Here is a 22,187-nt window from a genome sequence, read left to right as displayed (position 1 = left end):
GCCATTTGCGTTACTTGCCTTTTACTTCAGCACTTTTCTTAATCTGCAGCCTCACACATCTAAATAGTAAAGAATGTCTACTATTCACAACCAATGCAGGTCTCGATGGTGTCGCTTGATTTGCAAAACCCTCCCATGTCGATTGAGGTTCGACGTCGAGCGGTAAGGTCAACGCAAGGCGTCTCGCGTGAACATCTGGACGTTATCCCAAAGTGGATGTCACTTGAGCCGTCAAGTTGGTGGGTTTTGTATAAATACCACAAGGTCGTTCTCAGTGTGACATCCTCGTATCACATAGCATCCATCTGTTCTTCTAATGGAAGACAGATGAAATATTGGATAAATAATTAGCTCGCGGCTGCAGTGGCTCCGCCTCCAGCCGGGAGCGGGGCTTCACCTCGCCCTGATATAATGCTTCGGTTTAGATAACATCCAGTTGACAGTGTACTTGTCTGCGAAATAATGTCAAAGCAATGCAAAGTGGGGTGAAAGGGCAGGAAAGTATTGAGGATCTTGCCCCCCCCTCGCCCATATGAGAATTTCAAACAGCTGGAACGATTTAGTAAGCTTCTCCGAGCAGATGAAAGGAAAGCGGGAAGGCCTCTGCAGAGGGAAGGAGCCAGTGAGCGAGGGAGTGAGTGGAGGCCGCTTGGCGACAAGGGTCCTTCTGAGCCATTCAGGGTGCGCTCGGCGTCCCTCTCGCTCACTCCTTGGAACCAGTTCATCGTCTGGGGGGGGGGTGTCAGAGCGGCCTCGGCAGCAGAACCACAGCGTCCCGGGTCACTGGGTGTGAGGGGCTTTGCCTCCGTAGAACTGCCAGCACTCTTCTTCTTTTTTGTATCCTATAGTATTTCACCCCATCTGCATTTGCAGCCATAGGGATCGGGTGGAGGTGGAGGGGGGGGTGTCAGTGTGGAGAGTGCTGCATTGCTGCGACACAGCTGGCAGCCTTGCCTTCACTTAGGGCTCCTCCTGCTGGTGGAGATGCAGGTATTGCAGTTTTTTTTTTATCCTGTTGTAAATAAGTGTGTGTGTGTGTGTGTGTGTGTGTGGAAGAGGATGAGGTCAGCTAAAACAGGAAGACCATAGACCATCACACACACCATCTCCTTCAATACGGGAACAGAGGCAACATTCTGCTGTTATCTAACTTATATGGTTATAAAGAAATACAGATGTGATGTCTGGGATCAATCGACATGAGCTGTGCTGATTCAATCACTACGAATAAATCAATTTGTTTCATATTAATATGAGCATTGATAATAAAAAACAGTGCAGATTATTCATTGTTTTTATTGATAGGTACAACATTAAGACAATAATTATTTCTATCTCTATGTCCCCTGCTGCAGCCGACTCCCCCCCACCCTCCCCCCTTCCATAACACAGTTCATTTGACACCGTATTGCTCACCTCTATTCTTGCATACCGTTGTCAGACAGATAAGACCTGTGTACATTTACATAATCTATAGACAATCTACATTGACAGTAGGTTAACAAAAAGTGCTGTAAATTCATGCTACAGTGCTGCGCTAAATCGATATCTACAAGAATGACAAAGTGTTAAAATATGGTTTGATTTCCTGGCAAAATTTCTTCTTAAAATCTTTATGGTTATAACAGAGAAAATAACGTTCTTTTATAAGTTTTGCCTTCATAAGCCTTTTGTTCTTTTTGGGAAAAGAAGCTAGCCTAAAAAAAATCTGTATTTTTATTTTTATTTTTTTACAGTTATTGAAATATTTCTGAGCAGTTAAATAAATCCCATGAGATGCTACAGTTTGATGTGTATAATCGTTGTAAACATTAATCTCACACATTCAACGAGGAAACGTATCGACGCATTCTACCGCCTCATACAGTCAAATACGAGAAAAAAAAGTCCAAAGCCGTTTACGCTTAACGGGAGACAGATGAGACCCGACTCCTACGACGACCAAAACGATCAAACTAATTCCACAGGCAAACATCAGCGGTATAAAAGTCGTCCCGGGTATAAGGCTGAACAACGACGCGTGACATCGGGGGGGGCGTCACGCCGCTGGGATGTGACAGAAAATAAAGTGCCTGCGGCGCGGACGGGTTGAGATGGAAATCGCTGCACACGAGTGGAGTGGTTTGGCTTTCCGGGGGTCTGTTGTCGGCGCGGCGACCGTCCTCGGGCGTCCCATCAGCGCAGCGAGTTGGTGGGCATGCAGTCGCACAGAGCCCTCCTCTCGGCCCTCAGCACCAGCGTCTCCGTCTGCGGGGGGGGGCGGACACGAGCAACACGGGCTGAACTTCGAAAACATAGAAACTATGACTTATTTCTGACACGATCCAGATGGTGAAAGCTCTGTGAGAGGTTGTGTTCTCCATTGTCGGCATTGAAACAGTGATTTACCATCAGGTTTCTTAAAGAAATCCATTATTATAATGATGAGTGGGGAGCAACATTACATGCAGAAACATCCTGAATGCACGTAATGTTAATGTAGTAAAAGATCACATTAAATGCGATGAACGACTCCAATAAACAGCCCTCATCAGACGGTTCAAAGAGTAAGGTCTCATTATTGTACAGTGATGGTTCTGTGAAACTCTCATCGGCTGGTGAATCACGAGCGTTTAACACTCAAAGCACCGGAGGTGAAAAAATCTCTCAAACCAAACTATAAAAAAAAAGAGGAAAAATAGGAGATGCTTTTGACAAGGAAACGTCACTTACTCTGGCATCAAGGTTGAACGCGGTCTTCTTTAGATCCTGCAGCGCCCTTTGCATGAACTCAAAAGCGTGGCAGTCCACGCACGGGCGACCTGGAAACAAGAAGCGAAGACGGTGACACCGGGTCATCGGTGGCGTTACTGAGTCAGTCAGCTACAAAGCGATGAGCTCACACCAAAACCCTGCTGAGTGATTCATTAAAGGGTTTTATGGCTTTTGAATGAATTGTTTCTCCATTCTTTTTTTTATTTATTTAAGGAGCAATTTATGTCAACTGGGGAGGTCTACTGAAAATTCACATTAGTTAATTGGAAGTTGGGAATTATCACCAATGGGGGCTACAAAATAAAGAATCATGCCGATGTGCCTCTAAAACCCTCACGTTGCTCGAGCCTGCTGGAGGTGATGAAAATGGGTCACACAGCAGCACAGCGGGCCCATTTCCACGTTGTGACCCAATTAGCCTCCGGGTGGACCTGCTGTCGTCGGTCTCCGTGGCAAGCACACATTTCCACACTAAACGAACCGCACCGACCAGGCCGAAGACGAACCCACGTACTTTCTGCGGGGATGACGGTCCCGCCGTCCTGATCCGGATCAGCCGCCGCGAGGCGGAGCAGCTGCACCGCCAGGAGCAGCGCGGCTGCCCGCAGATGTCCGCCGGACGCCATGCTCGATGATGTGGTCGCTTACCTGCGGGAATCACGGTTAAAATGTGCGGGTGAGTGTTTTATGCACAACCGCAGAAAATGTCCGCAAATCAATGGAATAACACAACAACGTCGGCTTTGTCCGGGAAACAGTCGTGTTTTTTTTTCTTCTTTCTATTCGTACATATGTGGAGTGGTTTAAAAATAATAGAGTTCAAGGAGGGCAATGACTGTTTGCTTTTACAAACGGCATGTCAACCTACCGTGAATCAGTCGATGATATTTTGCTGAACGCCAGATCAACGCAAGATGCCCACCTCGGATGCGATTCAAGGGAAGTGCGCATGCGCCATGTGGGTACCAGAATCAAGACTTCCTGCTTTTACAGTCAAAATAAAATCCTGGGTAAAAGCGAAATTATACCAAAGACTAAACATGTGTAGCACGATTATAATCAACTGTGGGAAGTAAATAAGTAATAAATAAATTTAATGAATTGATGTACTACTACTTTGTGCTTTTGTCAATCTTAAATATTTCAGAGGGAAATGTTGTACAATCCAACATACCTAACAGGATACATTTTAACTTTATGTGTTGTAGAGTAATGTATAAAGGTTTATAAGGTAGTACAAATGTTCTCATCCCTTTCCACTATGCTGCTCACGTGCTATTACATGAGTAATAATGTGCATAACACCTCGAGCATTCTACATTATAATAACTTTTCAGAATCAGAAGGCATATATTGCCACATATGTTACACATAAAGGAATATCACTGGGTGCATTATACGTTTTTAAAAACTTTTTTTTAATATTGCTACTTTTGACATTGATACTTTGGATTATTATAGTGTATAATACAACGATATACTGTGCATATACAGTAAACATATTTGGTGACTTGCAGAGATGTTGATACTTTTGTAATTTCTATTTAACTATTCAAAGTAAGCAAAAATAATGAAACATTTAACGTTCTTTAACGTTAGTTAATAAACCCATAGTTACTTCTGTGAAGTGTTTTCCATCCTTCTTTCACTTTATTAAAACAAAATACAGACGGATAAATGGCTTTAAGCATGTAAAGCAGGGATACAACCGCAGTCCATAAAGTGAATTATACCGGTTTTAATGTCGCATTGTTTGGTTCCGATGGCCCGGGGCCCCGGGTACTGGGCGGGGTCCTGGCTGTTTTCTTAGGTAGCTTGTTAAAATGCCCGAACTCAAAACACTTCTTTTTCCAAGATGGCGTCGATGAAGGACAGCGACACCGGGCTGTGGCTTCACAACAAATTGGGATCCACGGACGAGCTGTGGACGCCCCCGAGCATCGCTTCCCTGCTCACCGTGTCGGTGATAGACAACATACGGCTGTGCTTTTCCAGCTTATCGCCGCCCGTGAAGCTCAAACTCCTGCTCGGGATGCTGCATCTCCCCAGGCGGACCGTTGACGAGGTGGGTTGCGCCGCGTTAGCTACGTAGCCGTTAGCACGGCAGGTGAGGTAGGCTAAATAATTCGAATGCAACGCGGAGGAATACGCTCGAACTCTTGCTGGCTGCTGTAAATAATGAAATAAAAAAAACTTTAGCTGTTCTGGAGTGACTGTTTTTCGGGCGGGACGTCTCACCGCGTTCGCGCCGCTAGCGTTAGTTACTCGGGTTTGCGTTAGCGTGCTAGCGAGTGTTGTTTCCGACGGTTTAACGCCGTTAGCCAACGCAAAGGGAAGGAAACGCACCGCAGCCGTTATCCCGCCGATTACCCCCCTACCCCGCCTGTACGAATTCACGGCAACGTCACGCGTCCGCTCGACCAGCTAACTGGAGCACAGCGCGGGATTCCGCGTGTGTTTTCGGCGGCGGTTTCGCGCACGCAGCGCCGACGGGAAGCTTGAGCCCAGCGTGTCTGGTGCAGACATCACGGTGGGATGGGCATGACCGAGCTAACTTTAGCTGGCTGAGCGGGAGGGCGGTACCAGCACCGAGTCCGACGGGTCACCTGTTGAGCCCGTCGTAACATGCACGCGCGCTTTGGACGGTTTGTTGTGATCCGACCGTGACAACAACAACAACAAATGATCCCCCAGGTGACGCGATGGCTGCCTTCGCTTAAGCCGATGATGTTTGTCGTTAACAAGATTAAAATGAACATGCGAGTCTGCCTCTTGAATGTGATGGACTTTAGTTAATTGGATCCTGCAAATTAAATGGATTTGAAATAATCCGTCTGTTGGTCAAAACAAATAAGCAAGTTAAGTTTTGACATTTTAGATGAACAATTTAGTCGAAAACTGGATGATTAGATTATCCTGCAAATAACAACCCTTAAACAGTAATACGTTTATTCTCGGGCAGCGTAAAACATTTCTTCGTGTTCGGGGCTTCTGGCTAACACTGCCTGCCTCTCTCCCAGATGAAGGAGGCCCTGTCGGAGATCATCCAGCTGGCTACAGTGGATTCAGAGCCGTGGGTGCTGATGGTGGCCGACATCCTCAAGTCCTTCCCGGAGACCGGCTCGCTCAATCTGGACTTGGAGGAGCAGAATCCGAATGTGCAGGATATTCTTGGCGAGCTCAGGGAGAAAGGTAGGGGGATGCGTCACTGTGCCTTTTCATATTCACGAAGCTGTGGTGGAGTTCAACATCATTTACCTTGTTTGAAGCAAATGATCCATGTGGCAATGCTCCATTTTCATCATTGAAATCAAGGTCCGCTAAATATCTTTTCCCTGGGCGAGTGTTACACAGTGATGACCATTCATAAGGACCAACTAAATGGGATTTTAGCGACGTTAAATATATGCTGAACTGAGTGTTGGACCAAAATGCAGCCAGAGGCAGAGATGTACCGATTTCCCTTCTCCTCCCCAGTGAGCGAGTGCGAGGCATCCGCCATGCTTCCTCTGGAGTGCCAGTACCTGAACAAGAGTGCGCTAATGACTCTGGTGGGACCTCTTACACCCCCCGTCAAACATTTCCAGCTGAAGAGGAAGCCCAAGAGTGCCACCCTCAGAGCAGAGCTGCTACAGAAATGTACGTCGGTGGAAACTTCAACTAATACACAGTGCTTTTCTCTCTGTGCTGTTTTTTCTTCTGCGGGCTTCCTTTGGCATATTTGCTTTACATTGTTTACAGCTCGTACTAGTTGATTGTTTATTCATTTGTTGGTTCATAGTTCACGGTCTCTGGAAGGTATTGATTTAAGAATTGTGTGTAGTTTTTTTGATCTTTCACCTGTTATGAAATCTTTTATTTTCTTTTCCAGCCACAGAGACCGCCCAGCAGCTTAAAAAGACAGCCGGAGTGCCTTCTCATGCCAAAGGGAGAGGATTGGTCAAAAAGATTGACACTACTAGTGAGTTAAATGTCTACAAATGAATCCCAGGCAGCAGCTCTTTCACTGCTTTAAAAAGTATCATCGCAACACATTTTATCAGTCAAAAATCATCGCTTTTTAAAGTGTGTTCACGAAGCATTTTACCATTACACACTGGTGTGTAACTGTTGCTGGTATTTGTTAATATTTGCATCACAGCTCCTCTCAAGGGGATTCCCAAGGCCCCGTTCCGCAGTCCCACTGCCCCCAGTTTATTCAGCCCTCCCAGTAACCGTACACCCATTGCACCTGCCCGGACGCCCCTGCGCAAAGAGAGAGGGGTCAAGGTAAGGTCAAAGATTCCCCCAAAGAAAATGAAAATGTGAAACTGAATCTTGTTTATATGCATCGTCTATGTTGTAAGATGTCGATATTATGAACTTACATTTTTCATCTCAATTATTTTCATAGTTGACGTGGCTGAGGTTACACATCTTATTATTATCTGGCTTTTTTTGTTCTTTTCAGCTTCTAGATATTTCAGAGCTGGATATGGTCGGAGCTGGAAGAGAAGCTAAGAGGAGAAGGAAGACTTTGGGTAAATACGTTTCCTTCCCTGCACCGGCCACGGTCTCGGCGCCCCACCATGAGTTTATCGCTCAGTATCAATGTTCTCCTTCTGTTTCTAGAAACGGAGGCTGTGGAGAAAGCAGCCAAAGAAGAAGCAGCCGCGGCAGCAGTGGTGGAAAACACCACACCCGACTACGCTGCCGGCCTCGTCTCCGCACAGGTGCTCCACCCATATCCCCCACCCCCACGCGGACATACTCCGCTTCTCCTCTGGGTCCGTCGTAACAAATAGTGTTTTGTTTTACAGAAACTCGGGGCGTTGAACGAGAATCCTCTGCCGTCGACCAGCTACCTCCCCGCCACGCCCAGCATGGTCCCCTCCTCCTCCTACATTCCCAGCTCCGAGGCGCAGCCAGGTGAGTCGACACAAACTCCCCAACGCTTTCACGCCTTCATTGGGTCACGGAGGCATCAGCAGAGCCCCGTGTCAAACTCACCGTGTCTTCTTCCCCAAACTCCTGTGAAGCAAACGCAGGCGGTTCCGGGCGGGACGCACAGCAGGCGGCTCGCCAACCGGAAGAGTCGGCGACAGCAGGCGCCGGCGCCACCGCGACCTTACCGGGCCAGTACAAGCAGAGGACGCCGATGTACAACGCCGGCAGCACGGCTAATCCCGCGACCCCCACGTCCCCCAGCACGCCGGTCTCCACCCCGGCCAGCAACGGGCCCCCGGCAGCCGCCACAGCCAGCCAGCCGGAGACCCCCACCCCGACTCCCAGCACACCTCAGACCCCCACCCCGACTCCCACCCCCGTGCCACCACAGCCCCAGCCCAAAAAGAACCTGTCACTCACGGTAAGATGGCGCGGTGGCTCGCTGAAAGGCCGCAGTAAAGCGCCGCGCGAAGCTCCGCCTTTGTGTTACTCATCTGCGCGGAGCTGTGGCCCCGCCCACTCAACCCTCTGCGGCCTGTTTCTCCTCCTCAGAGAGACCAGATGTACGCGGCCCAGGAGATGTTCAAGACGGCCAACAAGGTCACCAGGCCAGAGAAGGCCCTGATCCTGGGCTTCATGGCTGGATCCAGAGGTACAGGAGTAATTTGTTGTTACAAATATTCACAGGGGATTTTAAATTGGAGACACACTGATATCAACTTCTCTTATACTGAAGCACTCGCTCAACCTTGTCCGAGTACGACGGGCAGCTAAACTAATGGATGCATAGACGACTGACTGGGAAAAGGCCTGCGTGTCCAATGCAGGACGGGTGAACTGTGGACTCAGTCTAGCGCAGCCGCCCATAAATGAGATGGTTTAATCTGTTTGTGCATCGATTATCGCTGCAGCTCGTCAGTCGTTACGACCACTTTGCCCAACCTACTAACCCTGTAGGTTAACAGTTAACGAACGTGATCTCTAAACTGCCACTTAAGCGTTAAAGAAGTTCCTGCTGTTGCTGAAATGTTGCTACTTTTATTATTAGATTATTTTTCCAACTACATTTTTTTTTTTATATAGTTGCAGGGAAGTGTTGAAGTCCTTGTCCCTTTATTTGGTTAATTGGGTAAACAATCGCATGCTAGAACCCATTAGATCCAGCAGGTGCATTTACCTCCAAACAGAACATAGATACAGGACGCAGTCAAACACTTGAAGGAGTTGTCCCCGATGGTGCCTGAACACAGACCTGGAGTTCCCAATAATAACCGTTTCCTCCTGCCCGTCTCGCAGAGAACCCGTGCCCGGAGCAGGGGGAGATCATCCAGATCAAGCTGAGCGAGCACACGGAGGTCCTCCCCAAAGCCGACGGCACCGGCAGCACCACCATGCTGGTGGACACAGTCTTTGAAATGAACTACTCCACGGGACAGTGGACCCGCCTCAAGAAATACAAACCCATCACCAACACCTCCTGAGGCGCTTTGCGCTCTCAAAAAAAAAAATCACACGCACCTCAAAAGTGTCTGATCCACTTCGAAGAAGCCATGTTTACACATTTAAAAGTATTTGCATTCACATTTGGGCCAAATGGAGCAGCGGGCGGTGGCGAGAGAGAGAGCGCCTCCCGGTTCCTGCACCGCCAAAATGCAGGACTCTCTGAAGAATATTTCTGTACTTTATTTGGTTGTTACCCAGAACCTTTTTATTGTTTCAGTTTTAAAGTACCCTCCGATTCCTGAATAATTCTCTGGTCAGTGTTTTGTACGATTTGTGGTCCGAGTCGTCGTTCCCACGGCGAGCGCGTCTCAAAAGAAGAACACACCAGACTGTGGATATTTTTCTGTATGAATGTCACTTTTGCGGTATATCTTCCACCCTTCTGACCAGAAGGGTGACAAAAATAAAAGAACAATGACCCGTCGACATGGAGGCGGCCGGGGGAAGAATAACAAGAACGGAGAAAATAAGTTCTTACTGATGACGAGTTCTGTTTGGAGCCGTCAGGTGGATGTTCAACATTTTCTTTGGTCCTTTTTCCAAAGAAGGCAAGAAAATAAAGACAGAATCCAGTGAGGTGTTTCTGCTATTTGTCCGCCTTCCCTCCCCACCTTCACCTTTAGCTTGGCGTTAGTTGGCCTGGCATCAACAATGCAGCTCACAGCAGAATCCCCAAACGTTTCCTACGGTCTGTACACTTCAGATTATTGTCATCAGCAGCTTGGCTATGCTGAGGGGGGGTCTGAACAGCAGCAATGCTTCTGTGGGTGTGGAGGGCTTTGAAGAGCTGAAAATGGTAACGCACGCTTACTCAGGTACTTATCAGCATCACAAGCACCATATTAAAATGTTAAAAGTATCAATATTCACTCAAAGAAACTTGGTTAGTGTGGTAATTTTTTTTTTTAAAGCGTGCGCTCATAATTGTCTCTGAACAGCAAATTATACAATCAGGTAATTAGTGCAGACGTCTCTTCCATTTAAACATTCAGCCGTCGTGATTGTGCCTCTTTGTACTACAGCGAGCAGGAAGACAGACGGATTATCGCTGTCATCGTGTCTCAGTTGGCCCCGGGGTCCCTCCAGCCCCCGAACGTCTTCTCGAGGTACAGAGCCACCTCCAGGGTCAGGTGGTCCTGCAGCTTGCCTGCACCGACCTGCACCCCCAGGGGCAGACCTTCCTCGCCCAGACCCAGAGGGCACTGGGTGACCGGCAGCCCCAGCATGTTGATAATACCTGGAGGGAGGGTGGAAAATAATTATTAATTATATTGTGTATGAAATGGTTTTCACTGGAGCATTCTTATGCTTCACAGATCAGGAATTGTACGGCGCTGTTCTGCAAAGTCATGACTTGTGGACGATGTGTTATAATTGGATACGTAGGGGAATCTTTGCTGTAGTTAAAAGCTGCTGTCATGATAGATTTACAGTATAGTACCCAAAGTAATGTGTACTGGACATTTTTAGGTTAGAAAAGACAGAGCAATTAAATCCTACAAGAGAGAACTGCCCCAGTGACCTAAAATCTAGTCTAAACTTAGATAATGACAACGTACCAACCTATAAAATCCTAAAATTGCATCAGAATGCAGCCTGCAGGAGACGTTCTAAGACAAACATTTCTTACAGAGCGAGTCTGAGCACCGGCGGACCGACCTGTGTAGGCGCAGTCGGCCGGCCTGAAGAGCGGGTGGTGGTGTTTGGGAGCCACCCTCGGGTGCGAGGGGTAAAGGAAAACACCGTCGGTGCCCAGCAGCTCGTCCATGTTCTTCTGCAGCCGCTCCTTCTGCTGGATGATGAACGCGGAGGGTTCGGTAACGTGAGCCTTCTCCAGCAGGGCCAAACCTCAACACACACACACGCACGCGGTTTTACAGTTTGCGTCAAATATAAACATATCAGTCTTTTGTGGAGTTCCTTTGTATTCAATAATACACAAAGTAATCTGATAATTACATTAATGAACAAATACAAAATTATTATTTTCCCTTCTTACCGATGGCAGCCACGGTATGATCCGATTTCCCCACCATCCTTTTCAGAAGCTCCCAAAAAGGCCACGTAGATTTCCCTGGTTCCCCCATCAGCTCAACAAATGGCGTCGGAAGCTGAGGAATGCAAGACTGGTGAGTTTAATCTGCCCCAACTAGCGTGCTCGATCGTTTACCCTGGAGAGGCGTGTTCATGTGCCTGTGCAGCTAAACGCCATTCATCTTACAATAGGTTGACTCTGCCTCTGCTACCTGAGAACATCGCTCTGACACGCATGCAAGAACTTGGACCTGGAGGACCCACCTTGCCCTCCTTGTCGGGAAGACCCATGTACGTGTCCCAGATCTGGAATCCGTAGCGGAACTCAGGGAAGTGCACTTCCTGCACGGTCACGCCGAGGTCGGCCTCCAGCCGCTGCGCCACCTGCAGAACGTGGAGAACATCACGTTAAATCTGAGAACCCACGCCACCCCGCCCGGTCGAGCCCCGTGAACACAAGTCGAGACCCACCTTCCTCTGAACGGCTATCAGCTCCTTGCTGACCGGGGACGTCATTGGAGAGCCGCCATCGTGAGGGATGGTGAAGAACCGCAGCTTCTTCAGGTCGACCTTTGTGTTTAAGGACAACCTGCATACACGCGTGTGAAGAAACAAACACCGAACCTGAAAGATTCAATCTCAGCGCTGTGAGGGTCATTTAGGATTGCAGTTCAAGTTGTTTGCATTCACCCAATAAGGGTTTGAGTGGATGGAGGAAGACCGTTAGTGTTGGAAACATTGAGCCGAGATAACTGAGTTGGAGGTCTTACATGCCGGCGTTGGGTCCCGCCATGATCCTGAGCATCGGCAGCAGGTCCTCGGCGTAGCGGCACATGGGACCACTGCTGCAGAACTCTGCTTGTCTGCCGCTGCAAACGGGGAACTGGTTCTCGATGGACACGACGCCTGCAGGAACACATCAGACCCGGGGAAGCCGTAAGGAATACAGGCCAGAAACACATCAGTGCTTTAGTGACGCCAAGTTTATACGGGAAAATTGTTCGCTATCAAAGAAAGGGTGGCGTTTGTATAGATTCAACGTTTAGCGTCTCTTACCAGGTGTGGTTTTATGGCCAAATATTCCGTTGAAGAAACACGGCATGCGGATGCTGCCGCCGATGTCGGAGCCCACGCCGATGACTGCGCCTGCTCCTCCCAGAATGCTGCCCTCCCCCCCTGAGGCAGGCAAAGGAAAAGAGGACGTTAGCGGAGGAAATGCATCCGATTGTTTTGGTACAACTTTCTCACGTATGCAGAAACTCAATGAAGGTCTTGTTTTAAGCTGGTGACACCATTGGCAGCCGGGTCTGGACGCGGGGAACGAGCCCAACCCAGGAACCGGCTCAACGTCGGCCATGAAGCAGGAAAGCGAAGAATCTCCAACGGTTCTTCCAGCTGATATCAGGAGGTTTCTTACCTGAACTTCCTCCTGGGATCCTGTCGAAGTCGTACGGGTTGTTGGTGATGCCGTGGAGGTGGTTGTTGGACTCGCACCACATGCACAGCTCGCTGGTGTTGGTGACGCCCATCGGGATGGCGCCCGCTCGCTTCAGCAGGGCCACCGGAGGAGCGTCGACCGTGGCCACCACTCCTTTCCTGGAAACCACACCGCAGGTGAAGGGCATACCTGCAAGAAGAAACGGGTTGAAAATGCTCAGAAATCGGAGCAGCCTCAACATGTTAACTACGTGTAGACGTTAGGTCACTGGTTTTTAACAGGACAGGAGCTTAGATTCCTGGAGGTTACCCTGGAGGGCGAAGGACTCTTTGACAGAGAGCGGGACTCCCAGTAAAGGCAGTCGATCCTCGAGCACCGCCTCTCCTCCCGTTTCCTCCTCAATCAGCACGTCGACCTGCTTCGCCTCCTGCAGGGCCGCATCGAACCTGGCCGGAGAATTATTCCACCCAATTCTGGTTAATAACTGTTCAAGGAAGGCCTGATATTAAGATTATCCAGCATAGTGGAAGCTATAAACCCTGAAGAATTTAAGTATTTCCATGACAGCGACAATATAACAGAAACCGTCATTTTATTCAGCATTTTCTAGACTATTTCCTTAATTGTCTTTTGTTTGTCCTAAAATAGTGGGAAATGTCAAGAAAATATTACATTGAAAAAGCTGCAGTAAAGTAAACACAAGAGACATCAGCGGACAGGATGGACGGTTTCTCGCCTGTCTTTTGTCACAGCGTTCAGAAAGGGGTTGACCTCCTGGATCCTGTGGATGTAAGCTCGCACCACCTCCACACTCGACACCTGCACAAACGCCACAGTTAGACTCACAATGAGATGTCTTACATTGGACCCCTCCAGGTGAGATATCACCCTAACCCCCCAAAAAAAAGAGTGAAAAGAGGGGAAAAGAGGAAATGTTGCTAACTAAAATTGAAAAAAACCTAAAGAATAAGCTGCCATGAAAAGTTAAGTAGTAAATAGTCGTTTCTCAGCTCTGCATAAACATGACAAAACATTTTGAAATCGACTCCATACTTCTAACTCGCTGCATTACCTTTTTACCGCTTTAGTTACCATGTTAAAAATGGATTATATCAAGATGCATCTTGAAGAAAAAACATCTCCGTGGAGTTGAGAACTCATAAAATAACCCCCCTCTGCTCCGAGGGCCTCGGCCGCGCGCTCACCTCTTTCCTCCGGATCTTGTTGGCGAGCCGCGTCGCCGACATGAGCAGCAGAGGGCTGCTGACGGGCGGCAGCTTCCTCCTCCCCGCCGGGGCCCCGCCGCCAGGGGACAGGAGCCGGAACAGCGCGAACAGGACCCCCGTCGCCGCCTTCAGGAGCCACACCTGGACCTTCTCCAGCCGGGTCAGGGCCATGTCTGCGCCGCTGGGGGGGGGGGGGGTTCGGCCTGCGGGTCGCTGCGGACTGAACGTCTCCTGCGAGCTGACGGAGGATGATGAAGTGAAACCTGCTACACCGCGCGGGCGGAACCGGAAGTTCGTGTTTTTATTCTCATTAAGACATTTTAAATGCTCCCCGTTCTGGTGTTATGGATCTTTTATAATCATTTGCAAAAAGAAGCTTTTTGTCTTGAGAAAAAAAAAACAATGCAGCCAGTAATTTGACGTCTCGCGATACTCATCAATAGAATAAAAACATGAGATGGATTGAAAGCCAAAAACATACACTAAGAAGATCTTTAAATAATATTGATTTGTAATTCTTCACGTTTCGATCATTATTACGAGGCTCCAGAAACGACTACCGTGAAATCCCAATGTGTATATGACACAGGAAGACTTTCAGATTTAAGTTTTATTTTGGAAACGATAAACTGCAATGGAGCCTTAACTGTGTGCAGCTTGATGTTGCCCTATATCGGCCTCGGAAGTATTAAAGGTCAAATGAAATAGCGGATTTATCAAACGCGTGGTTATGTGAAAAGCTCTTTCTTGCAAAGTCATGCACACATACGTTCTGTCATTTATTACCGCACGGTTTAAAATACACTAAATATTAACCCGAACTTCAGCTTTTTACAGAGGACAGTTTCTGTTTGAGAGTGAAAAACATGAAAAGAACATTTAAAAAAATCTTTAATAAGATCCAATTATATGGAATCTATTCCTCTAACTTCCTACATTACTTTTTTACAGCTGAGATTAATTATATTAAAATATATAAACAAAGCAGCAACAGCAGCAATATTTTCTTGTGGTATTTGAGCTACTTTATTTGTCAGTTTTTATTGTTTTTCTAGTGATTTGTAATATTTTAAGATGCGTATTTCCTGTTGCAGATCCTCTGGTGAAGTAACGGTCTGTGAGCACTAGAGGGCAGCACTGCTGAAAGCTCCACATTCAAGCTTTCATTCGTTACTGAACAAACTGAGCACGTAGCAGCAAAACATCGACCATTTGAAATAATGCCAATGACCCATTGTTTGAAAAAGAATGGTAACATCTTGTTACTTATTGGCCCCAGAAGAGCTTTGTGCCTTCATCTTATCAGTGGAACAGTTTGAATGAAAGGCTTAAGAAGTAATTACTAAAATATAAATATTCCTGATGAGCGTTTGGTCTCAGTTGGCCCCGGGGTCCCTCCAGCCCCCGAACGTCTTCTCGAGGTACAGAGCCACCTCCAGGGTCAGGTGGTCCTGCAGCTTGCCTGCACCGACCTGCACCCCCAGGGGCAGACCTTCCTCGCCCAGACCCAGAGGGCACTGGGTGACCGGCAGCCCCAGCATGTTGATGATACCTGGAGGGGAGCGAAGGTGGAAAATATGGATCAAGATCTTCCTTTTCTTACAGAGTAAGTCTGAGCACTCGAGGCCGGACTGTGAAAGCAGGACGAGGACCGACCTGTGTAGGCGCAGTCGGCCGGCCTGAAGAGCGGGTGGTGGTGTTTGGGAGCCACCCTCGGGTACGAGGGGTAAAGGAAAACACCGTCGGTGCCCAGCAGCTCGTCCATGTTCTTCTGCAGCCGCTCCTTCTGCTGGATGATGAACGCGGAGGGTTCGGTAACGTGGGCCTTCTGCATCAGGGCCAAACCTCAACACACACACACACACTTCTTTTAAATGCATACACCTGCATATTTAGCAGGGTTATCTTCATATTCCTTGTTTTATTTTACGTATAACTGATACCTATTAGTTGGTGTTTCTGTTAGTTTGTGTCAAAAATACAATCATATCAGTCTTGTTCGGAGGGCTTTAGTTTACACAAGTACAGAAATTAATAAGTTATTTGAAAAAAAAAACATGATTACGTTAATGAACAAATGCAAAACAATAATTTTGTGTTTTATGTTTAATAAAGAAATTATATTAAACATGAAATAAATTTCGAAATATTTTTTTTAATGTCGTCAATATTGCTTTACCGTGTCGATTTAAAGGGTTCACGGTGGCTTGGACGTCCACTTAAAAGTTAACAAATTACGCTTTAAGCATGAACAAACAGTTACATTATATCTTTTTATCCCCTCTCACCGATAGCGGGTACGGTATGATCTGATTGTCCCACCATCCTTTTCAGCAGCTCCCAAAAAGGCCACAGAGGTTTTCCTGGTTCCCCCATCAGCTCAACAAATGGCGTCGGAGGCTGAGGAAAGCAAACATTTTGGACACAAGTCATTATAAAACAAATAAAAAAGCAGCCAGAATAAAAGAGTTATTGAAAATATATATTAAAATAATGCAGACCAAGGAACCCAAAATAGGGAAGAGGTAATTTAGGGATTTATCAGACAAAGTGGAGGACCCTGGAGAGGTGAGCGTGTTTGATTGGAACGCTGTGCCTGTGCAGCTAAACAGATTAGCAAACTATTTATCTGACAATAAGTGCCGTTACTCTGCCTCTGCTACCTGAGAACATCGCTCTGACACGCATGCAAGAACTTGGACCTGGAGGACCCACCTTGCCCTCCTTGTCGGGAAGACTCATGTACGCGCCCCGGATCTGGAATGCGTAGCGTAACTCCGCAAAGTGCACTTCCTGCACGGTCACGCCGAGGTCGGCCTCCAGCCGCTGCGCCACCTGCAGAACGTGGACAACATCACGTGGGGATTTTCATTCTGAGGAAACCCCCCCCCCCCCCCCCCGGTTGAACCCCGTTCTCACTTAGCAGCTTTCTACAGACAGTGTGCAGAAGTCGTACGAGACCCACCTTCCTCTGAACGGCCATCAGCTCCTTGCTGACCGGGGACGTCATTGGAGAGCCGCCATCGTGAGGGATGGTGAAGAACCGCAGCTTCTTCAGGTCGACCTTTGTGTTTAAGGACAACCTGCATACACGCGTGTGAAGAAATACAGCAGATGATCCAAACACAGAACCTGAAAGATTCAATCTCAGCGCTGTGAGGGTCATTTAGGATTGCGGTTCAAGTTGTTTGCATTCACCCAATAAGGGTTTGAGTGGATGGAGACATTTACATTTCTAAATGTCACATTAGCATCTAGTTCTCTTCGGTTCCCCCACTTTACCGGAGGAAGACCGTTAGTGGTGGAAACATTGAGCCGAGATAACTGAGTTGGAGGTCTTACATGCCAGCGTTGGGTCCCGCCATGATCCTGAGCATCGGCAGCAGGTCCTCGGCGTAGCGGCACATGGGACCACTGCTGCAGAACTCTGCTTGTCTGCCGCTGCAAACGGGGAACTGGTTCTCGATGGACACGACGCCTGCAGGAACACATCAGACCCGGGGAAGCCGTAAGGAATACAGGCCAGAAACACAAAAACCAAAATGATTCACTATCAAAGAGTTACTTATTCAAAACATTCAGCAGTTAAAGAGCAACATTATCAGCCATACGTCCCTGTTCTCACTCAGAAGGATCTGGTCATCTCACGCCTTAACTATTGTAATCCCTCCTTGCAGGTCTACCTGCCACCGCCATCCGACCTCTGCAGCTCATCCACATCACAGCAGTTCGACTGGTCACCCAAACTACTCCGCTCCTCTGCTCCTTTCACTGGTTACCAGTGGCTGCCCGCATCCTTTTCAAAACATTGGTATTTGCGAACAGACCAGGTCCAGACTGCATCCAGGAAATGGTCAAACCGTACGTCCCTGCACGCTCACGCCGCTCTGCATCCGCCAATCTGCCTGTTGCTACATCACAGGGAGCTCAACGCTCAACAAAATCCCCAATTTTTGATGTCCTGGCTCCTAAATGGTGGAATCAGCTCCCCAATGACGTCAGGACAGCAGAAAGCTCAGACAGCTTCCGGCGCAAACCGAAAACATACCTTTACCGACTATACCTGGACTAGTTATAATGTAAGTATAGATTTAACGTTTAGTTTCTCTTACCAGGTGTGGTTTTATGGCCAAATATTCCGTTGAAGAAACAGGGCACTCGGATGCTGCCGCCGATGTCGGAGCCCACGCCGATGACTGCGCCTGCTCCTCCCAGAATGCTGCCCTCCCCCCCTGAGGCCGGCAGAGGACGTTAGCGGAGGAAATGGATCAGATTGATTTGACGTCGGGCCTGATGCCGCCAGCGGTTCGGTTTAACGGTTTGAGACCTGAACTTCCTCCTGGGATCCTGTCGAAGTCGTACGGGTTGTTGGTGATGCCGTGGAGGTGGTTGTTGGTCTCGCACCACATGCACAGCTGACTGGTGTTGGTGACGCCCATCGGGATGGCGCCCGCTCGCTTCAGCAGGGCCACCGGAGGAGCGTCGACAGCGGCCACCACTCCTTTCCTGGAAACCATACCGGCGTTGAAGGGCATACCTGCAAGATGAAACGGGTTGAAAATGCTCAGAAATCAGAGACAAAGCTGCCTCAAAATGTTAAATACATGTAATGTTATCAGTCAAATGATACCAGTCACTAGATGTCACTGGTTTTTAAAGTGTTTGACAGGAGCTTAGATTCCTGGAGGTTACCCTGGAGGGCGAAGGACTCTTTGACAGAGAGCGGGACTCCCAGTAAAGGCAGTCGATCCTCCAGCACCGCCTCTCCTCCCGTTTCCTCCTCAATCAGCACGTCGACCTGCTTCGCCTCCTGCAGGGCCGCATCGAACCTGCGTTGCCATGACAGTGGCAATATAACAGAAACAGTCATTTTATTCATCATTTTCTAGACCAGGGGTGCTCAATACGTCGATCGCGATCTACCAGTCGATCTCCAAGGTTCTATTGGTAGATCGCATGACAAGGTGAGGTGACATTGTCATAAACTGACGCTATACAAATAAAGTTGAGTTGTTTTGAATAAAAAAACTAGACGTCAGCCTATCAGCCATCCCGTCACTTGATTGATACACAGGACAACCAGTCAGATGACATCTGATTTTTTTCCCCGTACAATTAGGTCACTGTGCGTGTTCAAACAACGCCCCTGAGCGCTGCAAAGCTAACAAGCTAGTCGTTAGTTACATCCTAATTTTTCGCTCGGTTTTTTCCTCTTAAACGTAAGATGAGCACCCCTGTTCTAGACTATTTGTTCAATTGTCTTTTGATTGTCCTAAAATAGTGGGAAATGTCAAGAAAATATTACATTGAAAAAGCTGCAGTAAAGTAAACACAAGAGACATCAGCGGACAGGATGGACGGTTTCTCGCCTGTCTTGTGTCACAGCGTTCAGAAAGGGGTTGACCTCCTGGATCCGGTGGATGTAAGCTCGCACCACCTCCACACTCGACACCTGCACAAACGGCACAGTTAGACTCACTGAGTACTGTGATCCGGGGCTTTTCGGGAACAGGGATGATAATGGAGGCCTTGAAGCAGGCTGGTACGTGGCATGTCTCCAGGGAGGCGTTGAAGATGTCTGTGAACAGCTGATCAGCACAATGCTTCAGGGCGGAGGGAGGGACAGAGTCCGGGCCGGCTATTTTCCGGACTACTACTACTTTTTTTTTTTTCTGAGTTCTGCTGTAAACCAGGGTTTGCTGTTTCCCGCGGCCATCACTTTGTTTTTTTGCATCAGCAGATGGAAATTGCACAGACAGGAAGCTGTGTGTGTCCCTGCACATTTATGTGTCCCTTCCTTTGTGTTCAGCTAATGTTGTGCAACAATATCTCCACGTGATTATGGCAATAGCTGTTGTGCTGCATGTTTTGCATATATAATAAACATGATTGTGCTAGTTATTTTCTTAATGCACCTGTTCATAAAGATCAAAACCGAAAAAACTAAAAATGAAGAAGTTTAAACTGAAAAGTTGTTGACTAATTAGGCGTTTCTCCGCTCTGCATGAACAAAAATGTAATAAAAAAGAAGTTAAATAAAATAACCCCCCTCTGCTCCGAGGGCCTCGGCCGCGCGCTCACCTCTTTCCTCCGGATCTTGTTGGCGAGCCGCGTCGCCGACATGAGCAGCAGAGGGCTGCTGACGGGCGGCAGCTTCCTCCTCCCCGCCGGGGCCCCGCCGCCAGGGGACAGGAGCCGGAACAGCGCGAACAGGACCCCCGTCGCCGCCTTCAGGAGCCACACCTGGACCTTCTCCAGCCGGGTCAGGGCCATGTCTGCGCCGCTGGGGGGGGGGGGGGGGGTTCGGCCTGCGGGTCGCTGCGGACTGAACGTGTCCTGCGAGCTGACGGAGGATGATGAAGTGAAACCTGCTACACCGCGCGGGTTATATGATCGGAAGCGGAAATTCTTCTATTTCAACATTTTAAATAATCCCTGCTGGTATTATGGACTTCTTTCATTAGTATTCATGTTTTTTTATTTGCAGAAAGAAAGATTACCAGGCCACACAAAAAATAAAAACGTGTGTGCCAAACCGGCACAGTGTTTAATAATAAATAGTAGGTATTATATGTTGTTCTGTAGTATGTTCAGAAACCAAAAAATAACTAAAAAATAACTACTCAACTATTGTGAGTAATTTAACTTCTCACAATATTTATCAGTAGAACTAGAAGAAAACACGAGATGGGCTAAAGGCCCCGAATCATACACTAAGTAGATCTTATCAATCACTATTAATCATTTATAAATTAATTTCTAATTTCTGGAAGATTTTCAGATTTGATTTTTATTTTATCCAACGTTGGTCTACATCGACCCCGGACGTATATGTAATCTGTAATTTATCACCAAACGTTTTAAAATAAAAGGTTCCACTGAATATTAACCTGAACTTTGTTTTAACAGAAAACTGTTCTGTTTGAGAGTAAAGTAGAGTTGGTATTAGTACAAATGGTATTTGTACTTTCATTTGGAGCTACTTTATTTGACACCTAGTTAGTTTGTATTGTTTTTCTGGTGATTTGTAATTGTTCCTGTTGCAGATCCTCTGGTGAAGTAGTGAAGGTCTGTGACCACTAGGGGGCAGCATTGCTGAAGGCTTCATGTTCACGCGTTCACTTCTCATTGAACAAACTGAGCACGTAGCAGCAAAAGAAAAAACTGCCTCTGCAATGCAGGTCAGTGGGTTAGTGGAGAATCAATTCAGATTCACACCTTATGTTGAAAAGCAATGTTATTCGACCGTTTATTCGAAAAAAGACTAATAACATCTTATCACTCAACCGTAAGAATGAAAAGACCCGGATTATTATCTGAGGTACTTTGAATACTAACATGTTATTTTAGACCTGAATTCTACTCATTCTCGCCTCATTTTTAGTAATAAATAATGTGTACATCTCACACCACTGCATTTATCTGACAGATGTAGTTACACAGCAGATTATTCAGGATCTTGACTGTATTTATACGTTAAATAATAACTCCTGTCTTCTATTTCGGTGTTAAAGAAGCAGCTTGATGGCCTCATAAGTTTGTATAACCAGAGGAGCTTTGTGCCTTCATCTTGTTAGTGGAACACTTCAAATTGGGGCTTTGAATATGATAGATGTGAAATCATTATTATCCACAGAATGTCTGCAGCACCCTGCTGAGCTACGTATTGATCCTCTGTTTTGTAAGCAGGGACCTAATTTCATGGCCTGTTTTGTGTTCGGGAGACGACGCTGAGGAGCAGGAAGCGTCCACGAGGACGAGGTGAGCGCACTTTACATTCTGTCAACAGAAGGAGAGGGAGGTTTCTCTGCAACCTTTTGCTCACACACGTTAACCTACAACCTGCTAACCCATTAACACGTCTCCGAGAGGGCAGTACTTTGGCAAATAAACAGCGTCTTCTGTCGACAAAATAACGTGACGATCACGGAGGTAAAAGACAGAGACTCCTCGGGGGGGAGGGGGGGTGCAAAAACATCACACCAACATGTCACAGGCCCAACCGAGGGAAGCAAAACACACCAGTCCTTACCTGTGCGGGGAAATCCGAGGCTCAGAGAACGACCGGGCATGTTGAGACAAGTGGGGGAAACGGGAGAAAAACACACAATATGCAGTGTTTGCATCTCTGTGTGAGGCTGCAGGACAAATGCCGACGTCTGGGAAAGAGCATAAAGCAAATGTAACTGCACTCACATGCAGACGATGTGTCTGTAGCGTGTGCCCCCGCGTGTTTCATGGGAACCGTAAAGCCTTTGTGTGAGCAGGCCGAGGCTCAGTGAACAACAGAGGACGGCTTTGGGCTC

General features: G+C 47.6%; 4 protein-coding genes and 1 long non-coding RNA gene across 8 annotated transcripts; 2 read left to right on the top strand and 3 right to left on the bottom strand.

Annotated features, from left to right (window-relative positions):
* Nucleotides 1-1,280: 1,280 nt before the first annotated feature.
* Nucleotides 1,281-5,286, bottom strand: nicol1 (NELL2 interacting cell ontogeny regulator 1). Of its 3 annotated transcripts, none has more exons than XM_078105631.1 (5): nt 4,488-5,286; nt 3,623-3,738; nt 3,269-3,402; nt 2,713-2,801; nt 1,281-2,247 (listed from the first exon to the last, which is right to left on the bottom strand). In XM_078105631.1, exons 3-5 carry the CDS (start codon nt 3,378-3,380, stop codon nt 2,176-2,178), a joined length of 273 nt encoding a protein of 90 aa, XP_077961757.1. In that variant the 5' UTR covers nt 3,381-3,402; nt 3,623-3,738; nt 4,488-5,286; the 3' UTR covers nt 1,281-2,175. The 3 variants fall into 3 exon arrangements, with proteins under 3 accessions (XP_077961757.1, XP_077961758.1, XP_040036508.1); XM_078105632.1 differs by having other exon boundaries at nt 3,623-3,735; nt 4,488-4,624; XM_040180574.2 differs by having other exon boundaries at nt 3,623-3,760; nt 4,488-4,611.
* nelfa (negative elongation factor complex member A) lies at nt 4,563-9,759 on the top strand. The gene is made up of 11 exons (XM_040180568.2): nt 4,563-4,819; nt 5,775-5,946; nt 6,232-6,393; nt 6,626-6,715; nt 6,896-7,023; nt 7,205-7,274; nt 7,366-7,466; nt 7,554-7,662; nt 7,773-8,101; nt 8,233-8,332; nt 8,977-9,759. The coding sequence occupies exons 1-11, from the start codon at nt 4,610-4,612 to the stop codon at nt 9,159-9,161; spliced, it is 1,656 nt and encodes a 551-aa protein (XP_040036502.1). The 5' UTR covers nt 4,563-4,609; the 3' UTR covers nt 9,162-9,759.
* LOC120821684 (fatty-acid amide hydrolase 2-B) lies at nt 9,362-14,612 on the bottom strand. Its single transcript, XM_040180569.2, has 11 exons — nt 13,861-14,612; nt 13,392-13,474; nt 12,965-13,101; nt 12,635-12,844; nt 12,274-12,393; nt 11,988-12,123; nt 11,689-11,806; nt 11,482-11,601; nt 11,183-11,294; nt 10,843-11,031; nt 9,362-10,420 (listed from the first exon to the last, which is right to left on the bottom strand). Exons 1-11 carry the CDS (start codon nt 14,050-14,052, stop codon nt 10,245-10,247), a joined length of 1,593 nt encoding a protein of 530 aa, XP_040036503.2. The 5' UTR covers nt 14,053-14,612; the 3' UTR covers nt 9,362-10,244.
* On the top strand, nt 13,892-18,128 carry LOC120821687 (uncharacterized). Its single transcript, XR_013468159.1, has 3 exons — nt 13,892-14,172; nt 15,487-17,389; nt 17,559-18,128. It is a non-coding gene; the product is annotated as an uncharacterized LOC120821687 (long non-coding RNA).
* LOC120821685 (fatty-acid amide hydrolase 2-B) lies at nt 14,756-20,333 on the bottom strand. Of its 2 annotated transcripts, none has more exons than XM_040180572.2 (11): nt 19,963-20,333; nt 19,251-19,333; nt 18,574-18,710; nt 18,209-18,418; nt 17,994-18,113; nt 17,224-17,359; nt 16,847-16,964; nt 16,597-16,716; nt 16,170-16,281; nt 15,538-15,726; nt 14,756-15,433 (listed from the first exon to the last, which is right to left on the bottom strand). In XM_040180572.2, exons 1-11 carry the CDS (start codon nt 20,152-20,154, stop codon nt 15,258-15,260), a joined length of 1,593 nt encoding a protein of 530 aa, XP_040036506.2. In that variant the 5' UTR covers nt 20,155-20,333; the 3' UTR covers nt 14,756-15,257. The 2 variants fall into 2 exon arrangements, with proteins under 2 accessions (XP_040036506.2, XP_077961750.1); XM_078105624.1 differs by having other exon boundaries at nt 19,187-19,333; nt 19,963-20,272.
* Between the last annotated feature and the right edge of the window lie 1,854 nt (nt 20,334-22,187).

Source organism: Gasterosteus aculeatus, chromosome 7 (genome assembly GCF_964276395.1).
Source record: "Gasterosteus aculeatus chromosome 7, fGasAcu3.hap1.1, whole genome shotgun sequence".
NCBI classification, from domain to species: Eukaryota; Metazoa; Chordata; class Actinopteri; order Perciformes; family Gasterosteidae; genus Gasterosteus; species Gasterosteus aculeatus.
The sequence above is the reverse complement of the archived record's forward strand: the minus strand, read 5'-3'. Positions and strand labels throughout refer to the sequence as shown.

Excerpts from the sequence above, each read along its gene's own strand:
- LOC120821685 (XM_040180572.2), bottom strand. The coding sequence starts at position 20,154 with ATGGCCCTGACCCGGCTGGAGAAGGTCCAGGTGTGGCTCCTGAAGGCG. Across the intron at positions 17,360-17,993 it reads TGGCCATAAAACCACACCTG|GCGTCGTGTCCATCGAGAAC; the intron begins GTAAGAGAAACT and ends GTGTTCCTGCAG. Across the intron at positions 15,434-15,537 it reads GGCCGACTGCGCCTACACAG|GTATCATCAACATGCTGGGG; the intron begins GTCGGTCCTCGT and ends GCTCCCCTCCAG.
- LOC120821684 (XM_040180569.2), bottom strand. The coding sequence starts at position 14,052 with ATGGCCCTGACCCGGCTGGAGAAGGTCCAGGTGTGGCTCCTGAAGGCG. Across the intron at positions 13,102-13,391 it reads AACGCTGTGACAAAAGACAG|GTTCGATGCGGCCCTGCAGG; the intron begins GCGAGAAACCGT and ends TTCTCCGGCCAG. Across the intron at positions 11,602-11,688 it reads TGATAGCCGTTCAGAGGAAG|GTGGCGCAGCGGCTGGAGGC; the intron begins GTGGGTCTCGAC and ends CACGTTCTGCAG.
- nelfa (XM_040180568.2), top strand. The coding sequence starts at position 4,610 with ATGGCGTCGATGAAGGACAGCGACACCGGGCTGTGGCTTCACAACAAA. Across the intron at positions 7,024-7,204 it reads GCAAAGAGAGAGGGGTCAAG|CTTCTAGATATTTCAGAGCT; the intron begins GTAAGGTCAAAG and ends TGTTCTTTTCAG. Across the intron at positions 7,275-7,365 it reads GAGGAGAAGGAAGACTTTGG|AAACGGAGGCTGTGGAGAAA; the intron begins GTAAATACGTTT and ends TTCTGTTTCTAG.
- nicol1 (XM_078105631.1), bottom strand. The coding sequence starts at position 3,380 with ATGGCGTCCGGCGGACATCTGCGGGCAGCCGCGCTGCTCCTGGCGGTG. Across the intron at positions 2,802-3,268 it reads GACCGTCATCCCCGCAGAAA|GTCGCCCGTGCGTGGACTGC; the intron begins GTACGTGGGTTC and ends TCTTGTTTCCAG. Across the intron at positions 2,248-2,712 it reads CGTTCAACCTTGATGCCAGA|ACGGAGACGCTGGTGCTGAG; the intron begins GTAAGTGACGTT and ends CCCCCCCCGCAG.